The sequence below is a fragment of the Pygocentrus nattereri genome, chromosome 2 (genome assembly GCF_015220715.1).
Source record: "Pygocentrus nattereri isolate fPygNat1 chromosome 2, fPygNat1.pri, whole genome shotgun sequence".
NCBI lineage: Eukaryota > Metazoa > Chordata > Actinopteri > Characiformes > Serrasalmidae > Pygocentrus > Pygocentrus nattereri.
In genome coordinates, this window is record NC_051212.1 from 22191326 (window position 1) to 22214479 (window position 23154).

The 23154-nt window shown below is 39.1% G+C and overlaps 1 protein-coding gene across 1 annotated transcript in view; it reads left to right on the forward strand.

Annotated features, from left to right (window-relative positions):
• Nucleotides 1-23154, forward strand: part of rbpjb (recombination signal binding protein for immunoglobulin kappa J region b) — a 54433-nt gene that overhangs the window by 23107 nt on the left and 8172 nt on the right. The window contains exons 2-5 of the mRNA XM_017699623.2: nt 4951-4989; nt 16039-16134; nt 19991-20156; nt 21725-21899. Coding sequence (XP_017555112.1) covers nt 4951-4989; nt 16039-16134; nt 19991-20156; nt 21725-21899 — 476 coding nt within the window. The remainder of the gene's footprint in view (nt 1-4950; nt 4990-16038; nt 16135-19990; nt 20157-21724; nt 21900-23154) is intronic.

The following is a 23154-nucleotide window of genomic DNA, read 5'->3' on the forward strand; positions in this document are numbered from 1 at the left end:
TCAAGTAGGCTGTGGCATTGAAGTGATGGCACAGAGTTCCACGTTCAACTCTGTTTCTTTTTCTCTTGGTGTCTGCAGTGACATATTTGTTTCTAGCAGTATCTGAGCTCAGGACTTTCTTTTTCTCTAAGATATTGGTAACTAGCAAAGATCTAGATTAACAAAGCACTTCTTGTAAGTCGCTCTGGATAAGAGCGTCTGCTAAATGCTGTAAATGTAAATGTAAGTGATGATTAATTGGTATTAATGGGCCCAAGCTATGCCAAGAAAACACTCCCCAAACCTTTGCACCACCTCCACCAGCCTGGACTGTTGACAAGGCAGAGTCCATGGATTTATGCTGTTGGAACCAAATTCTAATCTTACCATTTTTGTGCTTCAGCAGAAACCAGGCTACATTTTTCGAGTCTTCAGCTGTCCAATTTGGTGACCCTGTGCCCACTGGACCATCACCTTTCTGTTCTTGTCTGACGGAAGAAGAACCTGACATGGTCTTTTGCTGTTGTAGCTCATCCTCCTCAACGTTCAACGTGACATGCATTCTGAGATTTTTTTTTTCTGTTCACCACCACTGTACAGAGTACCTATCTGAGTTACCTTAGGCTTTCTGTCAGCTTGTGTGGCCATTCTCCTCTGACCTTTCTAATCAACAAGGCATTTCCATCTGCAGAACGACCTCACTGGATGTTTTATCTGTATTGCACTGTACTGAGTAAACTCTCTAAAACTGTTGTGTTTGAAAATCTGTAGTTATAGAAATACACAAATCAGCCTGTCTGGTGCCAACAAACATGACATGGCCAAAGTCAATGAGATCACTTTTTATTCCCCATTATGATGATTGACATGAACATTACCTGAAGCTGCAGGCCTGTATCTACATGATTTTTTGCACTGCACTGCTGCCATTTGTCTGCTGCTGTAGACAGTTGCATGAATGAGTATGTATACAGGTGTTACTTAGAAAGTGTTCAGTGAGTGTATATTGGCATCAACACATATGTACATGGTCAATGCCTACATTGGCTGATGGGACAATTATGCTTTTTACACACTTCCAGTTTATCTTTTTCCAGTATGGTGTTTTAGAATATTTGCAGGGCTATACGTTCAGTTAAGTAAATTTTTATGTGTTGTTTTTTTAAATTATTATTATTTATTTTATTTTATTATGATTGTTCAGTCATCTGAATAGTCTATAGATAAATAATGTTTAGGGACATGCATTCAGATGTTGGAAAAGTATGAAGGGCAGCTCACTGTAGTATAAAACTAGGGCTTTATGATAAATCATATTTCCATCATATGGGTTTCCACAATAAACACATTAAGGGCTGCAATGGCAGAACAGCTTACATTACCTGCACATAGCCAAAATTGGCAGGACCATGGCATTAGAAGCCTCACAAGTGCTTCTGTGCATTGGGCTTATATTTTCCTGTGCCATGTGGAGAGCAAGTTACTTAACCATTCGGCTAAACAGCCGATTACAGTCAACTGCTTGCACAACTCCTAAACATAATTCTGAAATAAACTATGTACATCAGTGACGTGTCCTTTTTCAGCCTTACAGTAAAGAAACATGTGTTTGGAGTCCTGGTAGCAGCTACTGGCTGTTAGTTTTTCATTATTTTTATTTTACACAGTAGTGAAGGCTTTTGTCTGGCTTTTGTCTTTTGCTTTTTTTGCCATTGGCTAAAAGAGGTTAGTTACATTTACACAGCAAAAAGAAGTCTGTGCTTCTGTCACATCAAGTCTGAGGCATGCTTTAATAATCTTTTAATAATATTATTAAGTAATCTATATATTATTAAAGAATTTCAGAATAATTTATATAAATTTATCTAATTTATACTTCTCATATTGTCGTAATAATCAACAGCTTTATCTAACACTGCTTTTTATGTCCATATTGTCTTGCCCTATACACATAACTTCTGCTTAGTGTTTAGCAGTCCAAGATGTGTGTATTTGCCTCAGATACAAACAGCTTCTGAGCAGTTTCATTATAAACTGTACATTTATTTCATTATGAATGTACAGACGGTACATATTCATAGTATGTGAATTATGTGTACAGGTTATTTACATTATTGTAGATGACAGGGTGGCTCTTGACTCTCACATTCATTGCTGGCTGTGCTCACGGCCGGCTGTAGGCTGCTCCGATCTCGTGGCAGGGCCAGCGTGACTCTGCCTTGGAGATCCTGCCCTAACTCCCTGCGGCCCAGCGGGGCTGCAGCTCGAAGACCCAGCCATCGATTTTTCTCTCCTCTTCTATTTTAAACCCTCCACAGCCTCCTCCTGTCTACAGACCTGCCGTCTAATAGGCTAACAGAATGGTTGCTGTGCATTCACTAGGCGCTTCAGGAGAGTGCGCTCCTGTATGAGGTGCATCACGAGGTTAACCTGCAGCAATAACACCAAACCTGATTTTACATAATGATTTTTATTTTGCGTCTGTAATGATTGTTGCTTGTATTATGAGTATCTGTATACCAGGATTGGTACACAACATAGTGATATATGCCAGTTTTCAGTTTTAGTGATACATAGTGATTTCCATGATTGTATCCTATTCCATAAAATAGTGGCATCCCTGTAGCCGTGTAGTTTGGGTTTAGTTTTTTTTTTTTAAATGCAGGTTTGTTCACTTTACATATGATATGATATCAAGGATGTGACAGTTCATTGCCCTGCATGGCATTTACCGAGAGCTTTTATGAACGACATAAAAAATAATTAGCATGTTTCCTTTCTGGAGATCTTGTGTGTGTCATTTACAGTACTGTGTAACACTGTGTGTTAGTATAACTTTTTAGATAGAAAACAGCAAAACGGTGTAATGAAAACTAACTGTTTCTGGTTTGCAAGACATGTTTATCATATAGTAGCAAGAAAAAGATAAAATCAATACCCTGATAAATTTTGAAAATGTTGTATAATTGAAAGTTTCTCCCTGTTTTAAGACCAAGCAACACTACTTGAAGCTGCTGTAACGATTTTACAGCAGCGATTTTACTATACATTTTACAGAAGCGTACTATTACTTTTTTTGTCAAAATATAGTTTAATATGAGTGACTAAAAGGCGCGCTTGTGCTGAGATCCAGTCAGCAAGGATCTCACCATGGTGATGCTCTCATCCTCAGCTGTCTGATCCAGCCAGTGCAGTTCAGCTGCAGTAACATTCACCCTAAAATCAATGGCTTAAACATCAAAGGATGCTGTAATGCCTAATACGAACTCTTTGGGGCTTTGTGCAGTAGTTAAATCCAGCGCTGTGAGTTTACCGCAAGCCGTACAAAAAGCAACACCTCAGCCTGATACATGTTAACAAAGGGCACCCTTCAAATTCTCTGCATGATGCATTCAAGTAGATGATGTCATGAGTGGTCTGGTTATGATATGAGTGAACTTACATCAGCAATTAATCACCTAAAAGATGTTGTAGCCTTAAAAGAAAACCCATCAGTTTCCTACAAATTACTGTACTTTGGCGATCTGTGGTTCCAGGATTTAGTCACATGCTCAGAAGAAAGAAGCCTTAATTTTATCTGGGCCAAAGTTGGCCGACATGAAGTATCGCGGTTGTGTGGGGGGAAAGTTGACTCAGTGTCTCGGGGTTTTCCATGTCTGATCTTCACAACGTTGCTCGTTTGATCACCATAACACTCTCAACCAATATAATATTTAGGGCATAAAATTCAGTAACCACTTGCTTTAACAGGATCAAAGAATAGAAAATGTTATTCATGAGCGTTTGTGTGTCGTCCTGTAAGCAGAGAATTTAAAATAATTCTAACTGAGCACTTGTTATGTAACCACCTGCTAATAAGTGCTTCTCCAAATTTGGCAGTTGATATGCCTCAGACCACATAGGGAAAAATTCCCAATAAATATTTAATCGGAATCTTTGTTATAGTAGTGTTACTTGGCTATATCTTTTCTGTTGATGTAGGGTTTGGTAAGTTTTGTCAGTTAACACAGACAACAACCGTCTGCTTTAACAGTGTCTTCTGACTTACATGCAAACTGACAGTCACTTAGCATGAGGTGCAAGTGCAGACAGACCGTTCATTTAAAATTTTTTAAGGACATTTTTATGTCGATCAGAAATTTGCATGAGATGTCCATCACAAGTAAACTCAAAGGTCTGAACTCATCCTCCAGGGTCTTTCAGTGTCTGGGACATGTCCGTTAGGATTTGCCTTTCCTACACAGTCCAGTCCCAAAGATTTCAGTAAACATGAAAATCCCTGGTCTCTCAGAAATACCCTCCAAATACAGATGTCTGACCTCACTTTGGGGTTTTTACCAGACTAACAACTGGAAGCGTCGAAGTGGTGGACTGTTGGTGGCCAATTGAGCTTTGTTTGCCAGGTTGTGATTGGGTCCTCGAATGTGGTGAGTGTGGTTAGGTCTGCAGTGCTACTGAAGAGTGATGGGAAGATAGAGTGGTCAGAGCCACCTGTTAAGTGTTTGTACACACAGTCATGTGACTAAACAGTCCCAAGGTCACTATAGCAGCTGCCGCTCTGTATGTGTGTTTGCTGTTCACTGTGAGGAATGTTTGAGAGCAAGAGTTTGTCAGTTACCATGAATTATGGAAGATAAACAGTTTTGGTTTATTTGTGTTGTGTGGGTGTATATATGTTTGTGTGTGTGAATGCACTCTGTAACTGTAATTCAGAGTGCTCGGGTGGTTTTCAGGTGTTTTGTGTGCATGCACTTGCACAATGTTTGTGTTCGTGGTGTGGTTAGTTGTCTGTGAGTCTTTCTCATGCTCATGTGTTTTTTTTTCTCTCTCTCTCTCTCTCTCTCTCTCTCTCTCTCTCTCTCTCTCTCTCTCTCTCTCTCTCTCTCTCTCTCTCTCTCTCTCTGTCTCTCTCTCTGTCTCTCTCTGTCTCTCTCTGTCTCTCTGTCTCTCTCCACTGCCCTCTCATTACAGGAAGTTTGGGGAGCGCCCTCAACCACAGCGCCTGACGAGGTAAGCAGACAATATTCATCTTGTAAACAAACAAATACAAAAGCCCTCAGACTCTGGCACTCATGCTAACAACTGAAGAATAATGCTGGGTGTCAATGATGATGATCAAGATGAGATTTTTTTTTTTCTTTTTTCCCCAGAAGTTTCAGAGGATATGATTTTTAACTCTGCATCTTAAACCTGGGGTTTTAAAGAGCAACTGCAGTCACAGTGGTCTTTTGCCTTTCACTTGACATTGCAAAATGGACGTGACCAAGGCCGGTCCAGAAGATTGACAGAGGAAAAACATTAATTTGTAAATTGAGATTCAGACCAAAAGTTTTAAGTTTCAGCATTTTTAGTTTTTGATATTTAGAAAATTATTATTTTTTTAAAGCTTTGAATTTATGCTTTGAGCATTTAACGGAAAATAAATATTTAAGATGTTTTACGCAAACAGGCACTGGACCTTGATTTATAGAAAACATGACTTCAAATATCTTGGATCAACCATCCAGAGCAATGGACAATGTAGAAAAGAGGTGAAGAAGAGGGTGCAGGCAGGATGGAGTGGGTGGAGACGGGTGTCAGGGCTGATGTGTGACAGAAGGATAGCAGCAGGAGTGAAAGGGAAGGTTTACAAGACAGTAGTGCGTCCTGCTATGATGTATGGTTTGGAGACTGTGGCTCTGTCTAAAAGACAGGAGGCTGAGTTGGAGGTGGCGTAGATGAAGATGCTGAGATTTTCGTTGGGAGTGACAAGGATGGACAAGATTAGAAATCAGCAGATCAGAGGGACAGTGAAGGTGGAGCAGTTTGGAGATAAAGCCAGAGAGGCCAGGTTGAGATGGTTTGGACATGTGTTGAGGAGGAACAGTGGATATATTGGGAAAAGAATGTTGGAGATGGAGCTTCCGGGTAGAAGGAGAAGAGGTAGACCTCAGAGAAGGTTTATGGATGTAGTGAAGGTGGCCATGGAGATGGTTGGTGTAAAAGTAGAGGAGGCAGTGGTTAGGGCAAGATGGAGGCAGATGATCCGCTGTGTCGACCCCTAAGGGGAGCAGCCGATAGAAGAAGAAGAAGAATATCATATTATTAGACAGAAAAATTGCAGTTAATGTTTTCTCCAAATCTTTCAGCCATACTGCGGATCAGACAGAAGTATTAAAAGGTTTCTGTTTAGACACTGGATATATTAGTGTTTTCTCCGTGCTCAGTGCTGCTGTGTGCAGGAGCCGGCTCCTCAGGGGCCAACAAAGCTAAAGCAGCACCACTGGTAGTTGAAGATATGAATTTACATGTCAAAGTTCAAAGTTAAACGTAATGCAAAGTTACTTTGAAAGTTTTTCTCCATGCCCCTAAAATCAGTATTTTTGTGAGACATCAGTATTGGTGTACTGGTATAGACAACGAATCGAACAGCAGCACTAACGCATATACATTGACCCTATGAAGCAGTGGGAGATGGGCTGCACACAGGTGTTCCATGTAGTGCTGTTGTATTCTGTGACATTTCTCTGTGGTATGTAATTCTTAAAATAAATTGCAAGTTGATCATGGATACTTGTGAATAATATGTCTGAGTTTGTGGTCATGTGTGCAGTTTCCTTATGACCAGTCTGAAAATAAAAGTGCTTCTGGTTCAAAGCCTTTAAGCCTCCGCTGAGGTTTGGTTGTAGGCTCACGAAATCAATGCAGTAGTCTCTCTCTGCCTCTCTCTGCCTCTCTCTCTGCCTCTCTCTCTGCCTCTCTCTCTGCCTCTCTCTCTGCCTCTCTCTCTGCCTCTCTCTCTGCCTCTCTCTCTGCCTCTCTCTCTCTGCCTCTCTCTGCCTCTCTCTCTCTCTCTCTCTCTCTCTCTCTCTCTCTCTCTCTCTCTCTCTCTCTCTCTCTCTCTCTCTCTCTGTGTCTGTCTGTCTGTCTGTCTGTCTGTCTCTGCCTCTCTGCCTGTCTGTCTGTCTGTCTCTGCCTCTCTGCCTCTCTCTCTCTTTGTCTCTCTGCCTCTCTCTCTCTTTGTCTCTCTGCCTCTCTCTCTCTCTCTCTCTCTCTCTCTCTCTCTCTCTCTCTCTCTCTCTCTCTCTCTCTCTCTCTGCCCCCCCCCTCTCTCTCTCTCTCTCTCTCTCTCTCTCTCTCTCTCTCTCTCTCTCTCTCTCTCTCTCTCGCTTTTTCATTTTTTGCTCTCTTTGCTGTCTCCTCCTTTCTCTTTCTGTCTCTTTTTTTCTTTCTTTTCTATTCTCTCTCTCTTCTTCCTCAGAGAGGAAATGAGAGGTTGAGCATTTTTCAAAAAAAAAAGAAAAAAAAGAACAAGAACCATTTTCAGAGGCTGCTTTCTATGAAGTGTGTCCAGTGTTTGGCTCATGTTTGGGCCTCTGGAGTAGAGGAGCGAAGAGAGAGAGATGGAAAATGACAGAGGAGGAGGAGGACAAGGAGGAGAGATGAATCTGGCGCTGATGGCTGAGAGAGTGCGGCCACCCGGTGGTTGACTCAAAGCGTGAGCGTGGAGGGCATACATGAAAGCCGCTTCATAATTACTCCCTCATAGGCTCTCTCCGTGGCTTCTAGCTCAACAGGTGGGCTTGTTAATGCTGATGTTGTAGTTTTATATGAAATCTAAAAAAAGATTGATTGATTGAACTAAAAAAAGTCACTGATTAAAATGTACCTCCTTCATTAATTGGCAGTGATGGGGGTCCGGTATGCATACATACGTACATATATACATATACGTTGTGATTTATGCATACAGTTTGTGCAGAGCCCGTTAGTGGAGTAAAAGTTTCCATTATTTGTTAACATTATCGTTATAGCTCCAGGCCAAAAGGCACTAAATATGTCTTGCTTGGCTACATTTGAGTTAAGGGAAAGTTTTAGTTGTGTAAATTAGGATTTTTGCTCAAACTGTCACTTTAAAGCCTTGCAGTTATGTATTTACAGAGAGTTGTAGGACAGAGAAACAATAGTGTACAACTTACACATGTTTCATTCAAATATGCTGGACACAAGATAAAGCTGTGATAACGATGATGATGATCACAGTGTGCTCTCAGTGGGTGAACATGTGTATGTTTGTGTCTGGATGGACTTTACAAAATGGTGCGATTATGTGTGTGTTGTGGCGTGCGGCACCAGATGCTCCAGAACATATGCCCCACTTATACATATGTATCCTGCATCTGTAGAATCTAATCATCAAATAACCTCCCTCGCTAGTGCCTCTGAACCCCTACTGTGTCCGTCTGAGTCATCCTCCATGCCTCTCTTCTGTTCACTCCCAATTGATCACTGGCCATGAATAAGCAATAATATCCAGGGCTTTTCACTGTTGAAACAGATTAAGCTGTCCGCTGATGAATAGAATGACGGCACTAACGCTACAAGTGTTGGAACATATTCATATTGTGCCACTGTTTTAATAGGAGAATCTTTGTGTCAAATGTGAAGTTACTATGTAACCTCATAGTTTTCAGATGATTTGTTAAAAAGTTTGTTAAAAAATGTGTTCACAAATGTGAACTGACCTGTAGGCCATTATAAAAAAAAAATTGTGTAGTGAAATATAAACATCTAGTAGACTTTGTATCTGTGTACTGGTAATCAAAGCTCTAGTTGGATACTTTGAGGAGGGTTAGGGTTATATATCTTGGTTATTAAGTTAAGTAATATTAATCTATTGATCTTTAAATATTTGAAAATCTGAATTAAATGTAATCATTTTTGTTTTATATAAATTTGAAAAAGGTATTTGAGTCAAGTAATAATGTTATTGGAAGTGTTGTTTTTTGCCCAGAACTAAAGATGTTTGTAATGAGTCAGAGGCAGAGCACAGTTTCAATCTCTGCTTGTTGAAATGCTTGTATCTGCCCTGTCCTGTTGAAAATTTTGACTCATGAAGTATCCCCTACTTCTTCCATTGTGTGCATGCTTGCACGTGTCTGCATATGAATGAATCTTGTGTGGATGTTCTCTCCGTTAGGGAGTGGGTGATAGAGGAAAATTACAACATCACAATGTTTTTGTTATATGTATCACAATGTTTTAAATTTCTGAAGTTTGATCATCTTAAATAGACGTAGTGCTATAAAAGCAAACAGTGATTTGTACATTATTTCTCATACACATTGTTTTCTTGGCCTCAAAATGTCATAACAGTAGTGTGAATCCTTGAAAGCCTCATGTAAACTCTAAAGAACCCCACAGCTGGTCAGTGTTTTTAATCACTGATGATACCCAGCTTATAGTCGTAAACAAAACACACCTGGTCAAATTGTGTGTTTTGTTGGTTTTCTGAGTGAAAATAAGGTAACACTTCCTCTACAGAGAACCAGCAAATATTACGGTTAAAATGTTCAGACAGGTGAATGAATGAATGCGTACTTATTTCTATTTAGAGAATTAACAAGAAATTTGACCAGTGTACAGTTTAGTGTCCCCCCCTACCCAACTGTTTTTAAATGTACTTTTTTGTAATCGTGATTTGGCTACAGAGAGAATGGAGGTTTTTTTATTTGTCCTACTGGTTACTGGTTCATCCTTTCACTATGTTTAATTTCATATGTACTTTTTGAAGTGTGTTTACTTGTATTTTCTTGTTTACCATTTTTATTTAGCTGCACAAATTGAGCAGAAGTGAAAGATTTGTTCTAAGAACAGAAGGAATTTATAAGATGTGTGTGTGTGTGTGTGTGTGTGTGTGTGTGTAGGCAGGCAGCTCTGGCCCTCTGTGTCTTTTCCGTGAGGGAGCAGTTAACTGAGCCCAGTGCGTGTGGTTTTCGTCTACAGCATATGAAGTCACATGCTCCCGCGGCTTCCCCTTTGCATGCGAGCAGTGTGTGTGCAGGGGCAAAGCCACAGAGCTGATCCTAGGAGCGATAGACCACTTGCATGGGATCACATGGTTTTGCCAAAAGACTTACTAATGAAAAGATTTCAGAAAGTGACTACCATGCATTCTCAGTGGTGCTTGGAAGTTGCGTTTTGAAGCCAGTCAAATTTCTGTACTTGGCTGGGTGCCATGTTCGTGATCTGGTGCATCCAGTCATGCACATTAGCGCAACTTACCAGCACTTCCGGCTCTGGTATATGGCATGAAGTGCGACCATAAAAAGCCAAAACAAATTTGGGCAGTTTATTTCGTCAGTGTTGGCATCGTCATGCTCTAGAGATGTTAATTTTGAAGGAGTAGCAGTGAAGCTTCACTCATAGGCTTAGATGATAAATACAATTGTTGCACTTTTTAAATGTTTTTTTTTTAACTGTTGCAAAAAACAGTTGTAAAGGGTGCATCCAACATATGTCTACAAGAAATTTCTGCAAGTACATTTTGATTTGAAGTTCTTTGAGAAGTTCTCAATCTCTCCTCTGGATAAACTGTACAATAAATGCTAATAAAGGCCATGTTCAAATTTTGTGCTATTTTGGAAAATCAGCACAGCTTATCACAGTACAACTTGTCTTCCAGCTTTTATTTTCCTAGCCTCAAAATCCAGGCAACTCTATAGCTTGGACTAAAAGTAACGTTAAACTTGAATTTGAGGACCGTGGAGGCTTTTTAGAAATGCATCTAGCTATGTTATGGTGAAATCAGTGACTGCAAATTAAATATGAGGTGAGATTTACTGCTCCTTACTTTGCTTGTGAAATCATGCAGTGAAGTTTTAACATTGTAAATTGGTGCAAATGTAATAAATGACTAGGTGATGAATAATCACTTGTAACCTGATGAAGCCCAAAAGCAAGCCTGGCTTCTCTGTGCTTGCTAGGACAGCTATGTTTGAGAGGTGATTAAAATTGGAATGAGGGCTGCCAACATTGGGAGATGAACTATTCAAAGCATTAAGAAAGGCACTCAGACACCCAAAGATGTTTTCTCTCGCAGCAGTATATTTTCTTAAATGCACGCACCACTCGTCCACACAGGACAGGTCATACAGTGTAACAGAGATATCCAATAACATTAGCTGCAGGAGGATGACATCATTTTTCTACAGGAATTGATCAGAGCTATCTTTCTCATGAGGCTGGGTGGTGTTCCTCAGAGTTCACTATTTGGCCTATTACAGAGGTTGTTATCTCATAAGATAGTGAGGAAACGGGTAATTCAAATTATAATATGGGACATATTTTAAAATGCAGTGCGTTGCTACACATGTTACTCATGTTAAAATCACAGACCTGTAAAAGTCAGAGACCATCTTGATTCCAATGTTGTCTGTCTTGAAGTGAAGATTTAAACAATAAGTCACGAGAGGATTTGCATTACTTTGAGTTTATTAACAGTAAGGGATGTTCTCAGGTTGAACATGAAGCGGAGTGCCTAAAACCACTTTACCCCACGGTAAAATTGCTGTAACGGATGACCTTAAGTGGCTTATTGCATTTATACATAACATGATAAAATACATTTTTTCATTGTTTAATACTGAAACGTTCACCTTAAGTTTTATTCAGCAGATTACCAACACAATGCTAATTTCTGCAGGCACTAAGTGTGATTTACTGTATTGTGTTGGCATCAAGCTAAATGTGCCATGCATTTATTTCCCACAGTGGGTTTAATGCTACCTAAAGCAGATCTAATTAAAAACACATACATTTATAGTAGGCCTGTCACAATTATGAATTGATTAATATTTGCATATAATGAACAAAATAATTCAAGTAAAAGCCTAAAGCCTTACTATTCAAATTGGCTGATTATCTATAAGCCCGTTTAGCCTGCCATCTTTGTCAAGTTGTTAAGACTGTAAGTTGTCAACCCCTCAGTTTAAAGCTACACTATGCAAGATTTTGTTTGTTAAAATTGACTGAAGTAGAATTCCTGAGTCAATAGAAAAAACTCTCTAAAATATGGTGTCTGTGCAATGCTGTGAGTCACCCTGTAAAGAGGGTTTTTGAACCACATCATATGTCTTTACGTATTAATGCACAGGCTCAAAAAGAAGGTCCAGCTCAATGTTGAGGTCGCAAATGCGAAATTACTTTTAAACTGATGAAGATATGATGAACTGTGTAGATAACTCACTTGCATCCTTAGAAGACATGTTGCTCTTCAAGTTTTGACTGAGTTCTCTTTGAATAGGCCAATCTTTCAGTACGCTTGCAGGCATCAGATTGATCCACTCAGGAGGGGGTCTGAAGCACTGTGGATGATACAGATTGTTCATCTGCATGTTACATGCAATTACACCTTTCCACTAGAAGAATTGAAGCACAATTGAAGCATTAACGCAGAATTCAATTGTTGTGAGGTGGTCATAAGTGTGCCTGTATAGAGTAGTTTACTGCTTCAAACACTGCTCTAAAAATCTGATTAGTTTATTAATAGATCTGTTTTTAGTGTGGGTTGTGGTGTAGTAGTTCAGTTTTGTTGGCTTTGTGCATTGTCGCTCTAGGCCAGTCCAGTAAGGGTTACTGTTGTGCTGTGACTCTTGCACCTCTCTATCTCACCCCCTCCCACTCTCCATCCCTCTCTCCCTCCCTCCTGCTCGCTTCCATGTCTCAGGGGGCCCCCATGCTTTCCATAACAAAGGACTGTCTAACTCGAGCGTGCGGAGGGCGTTTGTGAGGCAAGGGGAAGCAGACTGACTGTGTGCGTGTGACCTGCCCCCACCACTGCTCTGTCTCTGTGTCCCTTCGAGCACTCTGGCGTGTCAGGTGTCACTGACATCTGTGCAAATGGAGCGTTTTATGTGTGTGCATACTTGAGCATATTTAGCAGACTGTGCATCTTGTGTCTTTCCTTCTTCTTGTGAAGAACATCAATCATTCTGCAGTGTTTCAGCATTTTTAATTTCCATTCAGAGTGCAGACAGTGGCTCAGTGTTGTATTGCAGCAGTTACTTTTGTTTGTCAAAGGCTTCATGTACTGTACTTTTCAAAAGTCTCAGACACCTAAGCACATTGTTTAAAACCAATTATATAGACAAAGTGTTTGTTTTTGCATGGAAAGAAACACGTTGTATCACTGGAATGAAGGCAAATGCTTACATAAAAACAGTAAAAACGTAACTTGTTTTCAAAAAAGTAGTTGAGATAATGTGAACTAATCGAAACAACAAGATTTGGTTCCAGATGTCTCCTTGATGCCCCCAGCCATTGCATAGATTTTATTAAATTCCATCATCAATGGACTTGATTTATTGTAAAGAGTCCATAGCATGGAAAACTTTTTTCTTTCAATAAAAGAGTTTGATGACGTGTGTTAGTTTCCAATTGTACTGCTCCCCAGTCCATACAGTCCTCTATGAAAACAGCCCGTTTTTAATTCATTGTTATTATGACATTGCAAAAATCAACTAATCTGCATATATCTGCCTCTTCAACTAACAACAGGTTTCATGCTGTAGTAATGCTTATTTCAGCCCAATCAGAAGAGACATCAGTTGGATCATTTGGAACATGGTCATATAAAAATGAATTATGACTTTTTGGTTCATAAAACCATGCAAACGTTCTAAGTGGACCATAGAAAAATAAAAAGCAAGAAAAGGGTAAGATGCAGACCCTTTAATGAAGGATTGATTTGTCAGACCAAGTATTAGATGACTACAAATAATGCCAAACTTCCTTGAGGAGAGGATAGGAAAGGGTTAAACAAACATATTGATATACACAGCTGTGGATGAAGTACACAAATCATGTACTTGAGTTAAAGTAGAGATACCCAAGGTAAAATATTATTTGCCTTCAAATGTACTTAAGTATCGAAAGTAAAAGTACAAAAAAATTAACTTAATGGAACTTAGTTACAAGTTTAAGTTTAATAAAAACTTGCTTTAAACACATGTTCACAAATACGTTTTCTTTGACTATATTGCATCTGTAGTTCTCTGTGCATAAACTAGCCAAAACAAATGTATATAAAGAAATTATTAATCTATAAAAAGAAATTCAGAAGAAAGACACATTCCAGTCACGACTGCATATGTGTACATATTGTTGTGTATTTACACAGAGTGAAGTTAGTTCCATCATTTTATGTTTAATAGACACTCCCATAATTTTACACAGCTTCACTGATGAACCGCGTGCTTGCACTGGGTCAGTAGGTCCAACAAGTCAAAACAAGCTCTAAACAAAGTTCACACTGTGCCCTGATTGATGTGCTTCACGCTTCTTTCGTTTTGACATGTTACGTTTTTATACACACATGATCCAAAAGGAACGACAGATTCCTTTTAGTGTAGTGGAGTAAAAAGTCAGATATTTGACTTTGAAATGTAGTGGAGTGAAAGTAAAAAGTAGCCAAAAATGGAAAACCTTCAGTAAAGTACAGATACATAAAAAAAACTACTTAAGTACAGTAACGAATTACATTTACTTCATTACTGTCCACCACTGGAAATACATAAACACAATGTATTATTATACAAAAACACTGTGTAATAACGTTTGTGCCGAGCTTTTGCGTTGAGAGAGATTATTAAGCGTATTTATGCAGGGCTGTTTTTAGTTAGTCAACTGAAGTAATTGGAACACTGATCTTGTAACATTTGACACGAAATCAGAATTCTTGGGTTATGAGCTAAGAGGTTTTGGATTCTCTCTCTTTCTCTTCCTCTCCCCCTTCATTTGCTCTCTCACACACATATACACAGCAGTGCTGTTTCTGTCCTTTTGCCCTCTTCATTACCCCCCCCCCCCCCACCACCCCACACACAAGCGCGCACACACACTTTTTTTTCTGCTTTTTTCTTAAAGACCCCCAGCTGTTGAGGTTGAGGTTCTTGGCCATGGTGTTCATATGCTCTCTGCAAGCAACACATACTTTTGCTCACCAGAGAATTGGCTAATCAAAACTGGGCCTGTGTTTCGAGTCAAGCTCTTGAGGTTTGGGCTATCACATCGAGCCTTTCTGCAGGCTTTCTCTTTAAACAGACACACTGGACAGCACAAGACTATACATCTTACATGCTGTCATACAAATGAACTGATCTAAAGCTCAAAATTCACAGCATTCATATAATACAGTGGTGTCTTGATTCAATACATTCTCCAATACTGCAAGGCAGCTTACGTTAATGTTTCCTTTTGCAGTCTATTAGAGCGTCCAAAATAATAGAAGCACAATATTATTTTATAATCATGTGCTTCACAATATATGTTTGCCCTGAACTAATATACACTTGAGAGGAGGGTGCTTTTCCTCCTTGCTTTTGATTCTGAGGTAAAAAGGAAGCAATATTTATAGAGCATGGGGGTCTGGCCTCATTGTGGACTTACTTGAGTGATTATTATACTTCATGCAATATAATTAATATTAAAATGCGTACTTTATTTGCTCCAGTCTGTCGAAGGTGTTATTCATAATGCTGAAACGTATAGTTTTATATTAAAAATGCAGTTTGAAAGTGAGCTGTGTGCATAAGAGCATAACAACTAAGTGGCAGTTTGGGGCAACTACATTCACCTCTGTGTTCAGCATTTAAATCAGTCGCTATATTGGTCTGAAAATTAGATAATTAGATAAAACAATTAGATATTTTACCCAAATAGTTGAGCCTTAGTTCTTCAATACCTGTGCGTATTAAATTGACAGTTGTATTGTTACCCTCCTACTAATGATGGTTTTTTATGATTTTAATGATTCTTGTCCAATTCAGTCTTTTTCACTGAAGGGTGGGGCTTTCCTTGTGAACAGAGACCATGTTGAGTGTTACAAGCTTGTCGATTCATTTTCAAGCGGTGAATTCAGCCATTCTGTTCCAGTCTGCATTTCCATAGGTTTTCTTTGTTTTGTTAATAAAATATCTTCTGCTTACAAACATAAAACTAGTATGGTTAGAACGTTTGTTTTGTTTTTTTTTTGTTTTTTTAAAAAAAATCTGTTGTTTTGTTTTTTCATTGGTTATGTGTTATGATTTGGAATTAATATCGAACATACTCAATGCTTTTGTTATCACCAGCAATAATTATGACTTCAAAGGATGGAAAGTATTGCCTTTATCATCAGTTTATCACTCTCTGACCACTCACTTGCCAGTGTTTTTTATGCTGTAGTTTGATCTTCCATGAAAGGTCCACTGACATTCTGTGTTTCTCTTTCTTTTTTTTCCCCTGCGTCTTTTCTTCCAGAGAAGCAATGCGGAACTATCTGAAGGAGCGAGGAGACCAAACCGTTCTGATCCTGCACGCTAAAGTTGCACAGAAATCATACGGCAATGAGAAAAGGTAAACCCGCAGCTAGCTGTGACAGATCCAAGCTGGAAGAGGTGTGAGTGTGAATTTCAGTCAGGATGGTTCGCTTTTTTGACCTCTCGTGCTCTCAGCCTGTCCTATGAGGAAGCGGAGAAAATGAGGTTTTCTTTGCCTGCGGGGACATTCAGAGAAATAGAAACGGAGAGGCCTGAGTAAGAAGAGAGGAGGGAGAATGGAGCAAGGGAGCGTAGGAGAAAGAAAGGAAATGTTTGGAGGGGGAGGAGAAGGTGTGGAGAGATTGATCAGAGAGGAGTTAGTGTCTGGGGAGCGCATGTTGTGGTTCGTTCTTGGCTGGCTTCTCTTGGCTGCAAATGTGTTTCCCTTGTGATCACACCAGAAGTGTCTCAGTGTTAATCCAGACTTCACAGCCAGACCCAAGAAACAGCTGAATGAAAGAGAGAACAGAAAGGAGACAGACCAAACCATTAAACCTTCCTTCAAATGTGATCCATGAAATTAGTTGAACTCACAGGGAGTTTTGTAGAGCCTGAATGGTTAGTAAAGTAACTACTGAAAGTGAGTGCAGTTTCACTTGACTTCCTCTCCTTTACTTGACCTTTTGACCGTCTTAGTGATGTGAATAGTAAGGGAAGTTTAGGTCAGTGTGTGCTCAGCTCATGCGTGTATGTGTTTTTGTGTGTGTGTGTGTGCGTGTGTGGTTATGCGTAGAATCTTGACAACTTGAAGAGCAATTTGAATGCCTTAAGCCTAATTTGCAGTTCAGAAAATGGTGCTTTTTAGTGCTTGGACTAATTACCGGTTTATTACTTGTTATTGACAATGGCCATGAAATTGAGGTTTCATGTTGATTGATGTTTTTTTCTCTTTTCATATAAAGTGCATAAGTGTTCTGCTCGCTGGTCCATTAACCAGGTTCTGCTTTTTAATTATTTTACATGTGCAGCAGTTGGCGTCACTCTAGTGTGCTGGCACACAGTGGATTTAGTCATCATGGCCCTTCCACAGCACTTTCCATTGTTTACATATTTAACACACTGAAACCGTCACATCAGGTCCAATGCGATTTTTTCAGTCGGAGAGAAAGAATGGAGTAGTAATACCTCTTTATTATTTTTCATTTCTATTTATTTATTTATTTATTTACTTAGCTGGCGTGAATCCTAGGGTAACAGCATGAGGGGTTCCTCTGAATCACAGAAGCTGACATTTAAAATACTACAAAAGCAACCATGAGGTCTGATGTGAAAGACTGCATTAGTGTTAATTTATTTCTGATTTCTTTTTGAGTTTTTTTCTTTAGTGTTCCTAATTTTTTTTTCTTTAGTGTGAAAAGGCTTTATGACTTTGTTGCCCCCTGTGGAGACATATGGAAATTGTCCTACAGAAAATGTAATGGCAAAATGCTCTGTTTGAATAAAAATAGAAAACATTTATAAATATTTCATTAAACAGTTGTAAAAATTTGTCAGGTCAAAGTTTATTTATATAGCACTTTTTACAGCAGACGTTGTCACCAAGCAGCTTTACAGAAAAATCTGGGTCTAAGCCCCCATGAGCGTCGCCAGTGGCAACAGTGGAAAGGAAAACTCCCTAAGAACAAAAGGAAGAAACCTTGAGAGGAACCAAGACTCAAAAGGGGAACCCATCCTCCTCTGGTCAACACCTGATAGGAAACAGCATTAGTATAAAATATTAGAATACAAAAAAAAAGATATTTGCCAATAACTTCATGATTTTCCTTTACTGGTCAGTAAAATAATCATTTGGGGACTGAAGACACCAGTTGTTTTTTTTGGCCCCCCCTTCTGTTATACAAGCCTTCTGCTGTGCAACCGTATGAGGTCTTAATTGTTGTATTTTGAGCTTAATAAGACACACATTTTCAATGGGAGACAGATCTGGACTACAGGCAGGCCCTTCTAGCACCAGCACTCTTTGAATGTGGAGCTGTGCTGTTATAACACATGCAATATGTGGCTCGCTGTTGTCATGTTGAAATAAGCAAGGCTATCCCTGGCAAAGAAAGTGCCTAAACGGCAGCATATGTTGCTCCAAAATGTGTTTAGCTGTTGACATATGACTTCCATTGTGCATAGTACAGTCATAACTTGCATTTGTGGATGCAGTGATGAGCAGTATTTGACAATGGTTTGTACTCCTGAGCCCGTGTGGTGATCACAGAAGCATGCCTGTTTTTATTGCAGTGCAGAGGTCACTAGCATTCTGTTGTGGTATTTAGACTTTTTTTTTTCCTTCAAGTTCCCTAAATATTTTGTTTATTTTATGTACTGTAGAGGATAGAATACCTAAAATCCTTGTTATTACTTGCTAAGGAACCTTATTCCTAAACTCTTGGATTTTTTGCAGATGCGTGAGTCTCATCCTTGCGTGTAAAGGACTTGACCTTTCCTGGATGCTCCTTTTATATACAAGCATGATTGCATCACCTGCTTAAGACGTTTTTTGAACATTTCACAATCACTGCATTATGCTTTTATTTGCATTTTACCTACTGTCTTAAATTGAGTGGAATTGGGTTTGTTGTATAACTTGGACCTTTTCTGCCAGGCAGAGTTTGTTGAAAAGATTAAAAATTGTTCTTCAGTCTATTTAGTTATATCCCAGATGAAGCCTTCCATCCGTATCAAGCCCAACAGCCTTGCTTTGGTGCATTACGCTACTAGTAGGATGTGAAACCAGACACTTAACAGCACACTACGCAGCAGCTTCCAGAACGGGTCGTTTCCTTTTTCGCCAAAAAAGTCTAAAATGTGTTTGAATAAGCTCCTCTGTCATAGACTCAGACATTATGACTCATTAATGATTTGTTTACCTTTTTTCCCTTTTCTGTGTATGAAGAGGGTTTCAGACTGACTGAGCTGCGTGTGGGTTTTTTTCCCCCTTTTTTTGATGAACAAGGGTGATTTTTTGTGTGTGTGTGTGTGTGTGTGTGTTTAGATTCCCCCTCCTCAAGTCAACGTACAGAAATACAGTCAATTTCCAGTCATGTGATGGCTGTATTAGCATCTGATTTTAATCACAGAATAGCAGTTTCCACTTTTTAGGAATATCTCATCACTGTCTCCACTACATGTGCCTCACTGGCCTTTGATGCTGTTGGATTAGAGATGCTGACAGAATCGAGGCAGAATGATTGATGGTGGACTATTTGTCTTTGTGTATTTTGGACTCAGCTCTTCAGTTTGACTAGGATGTGGTGCGTTTTGACGGTGCAATCATATGATGGTATGTGCTGCCATCTACTGGATACGTGAAGTAAATGGAATGTGAAATAGGTCCTAATAAGGCCATTACTACATACATACTACACAGTACGTACAAGCAGGCATCTTAAATAGGTGCATGCAAACCTCTTAAATTAAGGTTGCACAGATATGAGAGTTGTGGGCCAGTGCTGGTGTTTGATATATTTATATCTGGCTATTCTGATACACATTTATAAAATGAGGAAATTGGAATTACATCTGTCTGGATTAACAATACACTGAGAAATAAGATTTTAGAATAGAATAAATGCTCTGCTTTCAGATTATAATAAATGCTTCTTGAAATACCGGTTTGAAATATCAGCAGGTCATGATAGATATTTTCATATTACTTGTGAATACAAATATGATTCCCATGTCATTGCAATGCATCCTCATTTTAAACCTTTAAACATGTGTTTAAGAAGAAAAAAAAGTACCTTTTTTGGTACTATGTAATTGTGTGATTTATATATTGTCTGTACTAAAAGTTGAGTTGCTATATGTCTCAGACCTTTTATGTTCTTTTTAAATCCTTTTTAAGTCCTTTTAAACAAACGAAAATATGTAAATCTGTTCTGTGTATGTGTGTGTCTGTGTAGGTTCTTCTGCCCTCCTCCGTGCGTGTATCTGATGGGCTGTGGCTGGAAGAAGAAGCGGGAACAGATGGAGAGAGATGGCTGCTCAGAGCAGGAATCTCAGCCATGCGCCTTCATTGGAATTGGCAACAGTGACCAGGAGATGCAGCAGCTCAACCTGGAGGGGAAGGTAGAGCATGTACACATGCGCGCACACACACACACACACACACACACACACACATATATATATATATATATATATATATATATATATATATATATATATATATATATATATATATATACACATAATAGCTGATGATGGAGAAACACTACATATAACTAAAACACAAGTGAGTATTCTAGAGTGTCAGGTACTGCTGAAGTCACTAACACTCCTGGACTACATTTGTGTTATTTTTGTTAAATCTGTGCAAATGTACTACTTTGGGAATATCATACCTCACATATTGGAGATAATTTTCAGTATGTGCTCCTAACAATAGTTAGTAAAGGAAAAAGAAAACAAATTATTGTTTAGAAATAAGAATGCCCTTCATACTGAATAATAGACTTGTAAGTAACAGGCAGTATGGCCCTAAACATCTGGAAGTCTCTATTTGGATCACTATGCTGCAATCTGTCATTCCAAATCAGTTTACCAGTAGAGCAGTTGAATGCCCTCTTGTAATGCCCTTTATGAAAAAGTTTAAAAACTCAGAAACAAAACTATCAGTAAAATTAACCAAAAAAACAAATCAGATTGTAACTGTCAAAATTTCAGTTTTTAATCACTTTTGTATAATATACACCAATCAGGCATGACATTATGACCACCTCCTTTTTACTATGCTCATTGTCCATTTTCTCAGCTGCACTTACTATATAGGTACTATATACTTTGTTGGCCCCCTTTTACCCTGTTCTTCAGTGGTCAGGACCCCCATGGAACACTGCTGTGTCTGATCCACTCGTACCAGCACAACACACACTAACACACCACCACCACGCCAGTGTTACTGCAGTGCTAAGAATGACCCACTACCCAAATAGTACCTGCTTTGTGAGGGTCCATGGGGGTCCTGACCACTGAAGAACAGGGTAAAAGGGGGCTAACATAGTATTCAGAGAAACAGATGGACTACAGTCTGTAATTGTAGAACTACAAAGTGCACCTATACAGTAAGTGGAGCTGATCAAATAGACAATGAGCATTGAAACAAGTGTGTGTGTGTGTGTATGTATGTATATATATATATATATATATATATATATATATATATATATATATATATATATATATATATATATGTGTGTGTGTGTGTGTGTGTGTGTGTGTGTGTGTGTATGTATGTGTGTGTGTGTGTATGTATATATATATTCATAATGTTACGCTTGATCTGTGTATATCAGCTATGGGTGGAGGGTCTGAGGCTGCGATTATGTGTCACTGATTGCACATGGACTGTTCCTGTTGCAGCATGTTAAAGTATTTGGTCTTGTAGTGTTTGTTTTTGGGCCAGCAGACTGACAAAATCCTGATTAATGCTCACATGGACATTCTTCTTAATAAGAAATGTCACGTAGAACAACAGACTAAAGCAGTAGTTTTGTACACAGTTTAGCCCAGATTGGCCAAGGCATGTTTGTTGCTAAAGGGTTGTGCTGGAACCATGCCAGTGTAGTTAACATTGTGCTGTATGTTCTTGTATTTTTTATAATTATAAATATGTAACTCTGCATCATCTCCCACAGAACTACTGCACAGCCAAAACATTGTACATATCTGACTCGGACAAGCGCAAACATTTCATGTTGTCAGTGCGGATGCTGTATGGTAACAGCGCCAACATTGGAGTCTTCCTCAGCAAACGCATCAAGGTCATCTCCAAGCCTTCCAAAAAGAAGCAGTCCCTCAAGAATGCTGACTGTGAGTGGAGACACTTCTCAGAATAATATACACACAAACAGACACTGCTTTTTTGGGCTAGTTTACAGGTTTGAATTGTGCAGGTGTTTTGTACGAGACTTTCAGTTTGAGTTGTCTTCGTGCTATAATGTTGAGAAGTATATAAAGCAATTAGGAAATTCAACAGCACACCGACATTTGAAAGCAAGGGGAGAAAAATCTTTCCAGCATCTTTTTACCGTAGGCAGCTGTTGCTTTAAAGCCTTAAGCTGGGCATACACTCCACAGTTTTTAACCCGTTTTTGCCTCCGGTTTGCCCCTTCTGATGAATTTTTACAATAAGAAGCACTTTTCCAGGGACCTTGATCGGGACTTTGATCAGAAACAACAGATGGCAAAGATGATCTGATAAGGTGAATGGAAATGAGGCAGTCTCTAGCCTTCTTATCCGGAGGGTCCAGTGGTCTTCCTTTTGAAACTTGCTTGACCCTGTAGTCAACACAAACCCTGTAGTGGGAGGTGGTCAGTTCTGAGTGGAAATGAATGAGTCACTGAACAACATTCCAGCATTAGCCAATGAGAGAGCTACATTTTCATTGTACCTTGGTGCGCAAAAATGTCTTTTTTTTTTTGACAGTGGAGAAAAAGATAAAGAGGTGATGTATTATATATTTTGAGCACTTATTCATAGCCGAAACTTAGTATGTGTGTGACACCCTCTGCCTAATCATCTAACTTGCACAAACTCACAACAAAAAATAATACATTCTGTAGTTGTAAGGCTGACATGAATGTGATGTTTTCACAATCTCTTGGGTTTATAAGTTGTATAGTGTACGCCCAGCTTTAAACTGTATGTAACTAGGTCATTTGCCAACCTTTCAAGCTACCACAGGGGGGAGACATTGACTAAACCAATTCATTTACCACATATTTAACATACAACAGATTAGCTCCACTCATTCACCCTGAAATTATAAGGATTGTTTTCACCTGGACTGCTTTTAGAATGAAGCATAGCACAGTGCAACTAATCAGAACTGAGGCCATTTACATATTATCGCTGTCCAAAAAAACTTATTTTCCAGTTTCTACATTTGTAATTTTTTAAGCTGTCCTTTACAGTTTGTGATGAATGGACCAATAGAAAGGCTCCAAAATCACGTGGAAAGAAAGCTCTTTACATTAATGTACATTAAAAAAATTAGCTTTCTTCTGTAAAGTTACTATTTTGGAGATTTTACTTTGGACAGCATTGATAGACATTTTAAGGGCA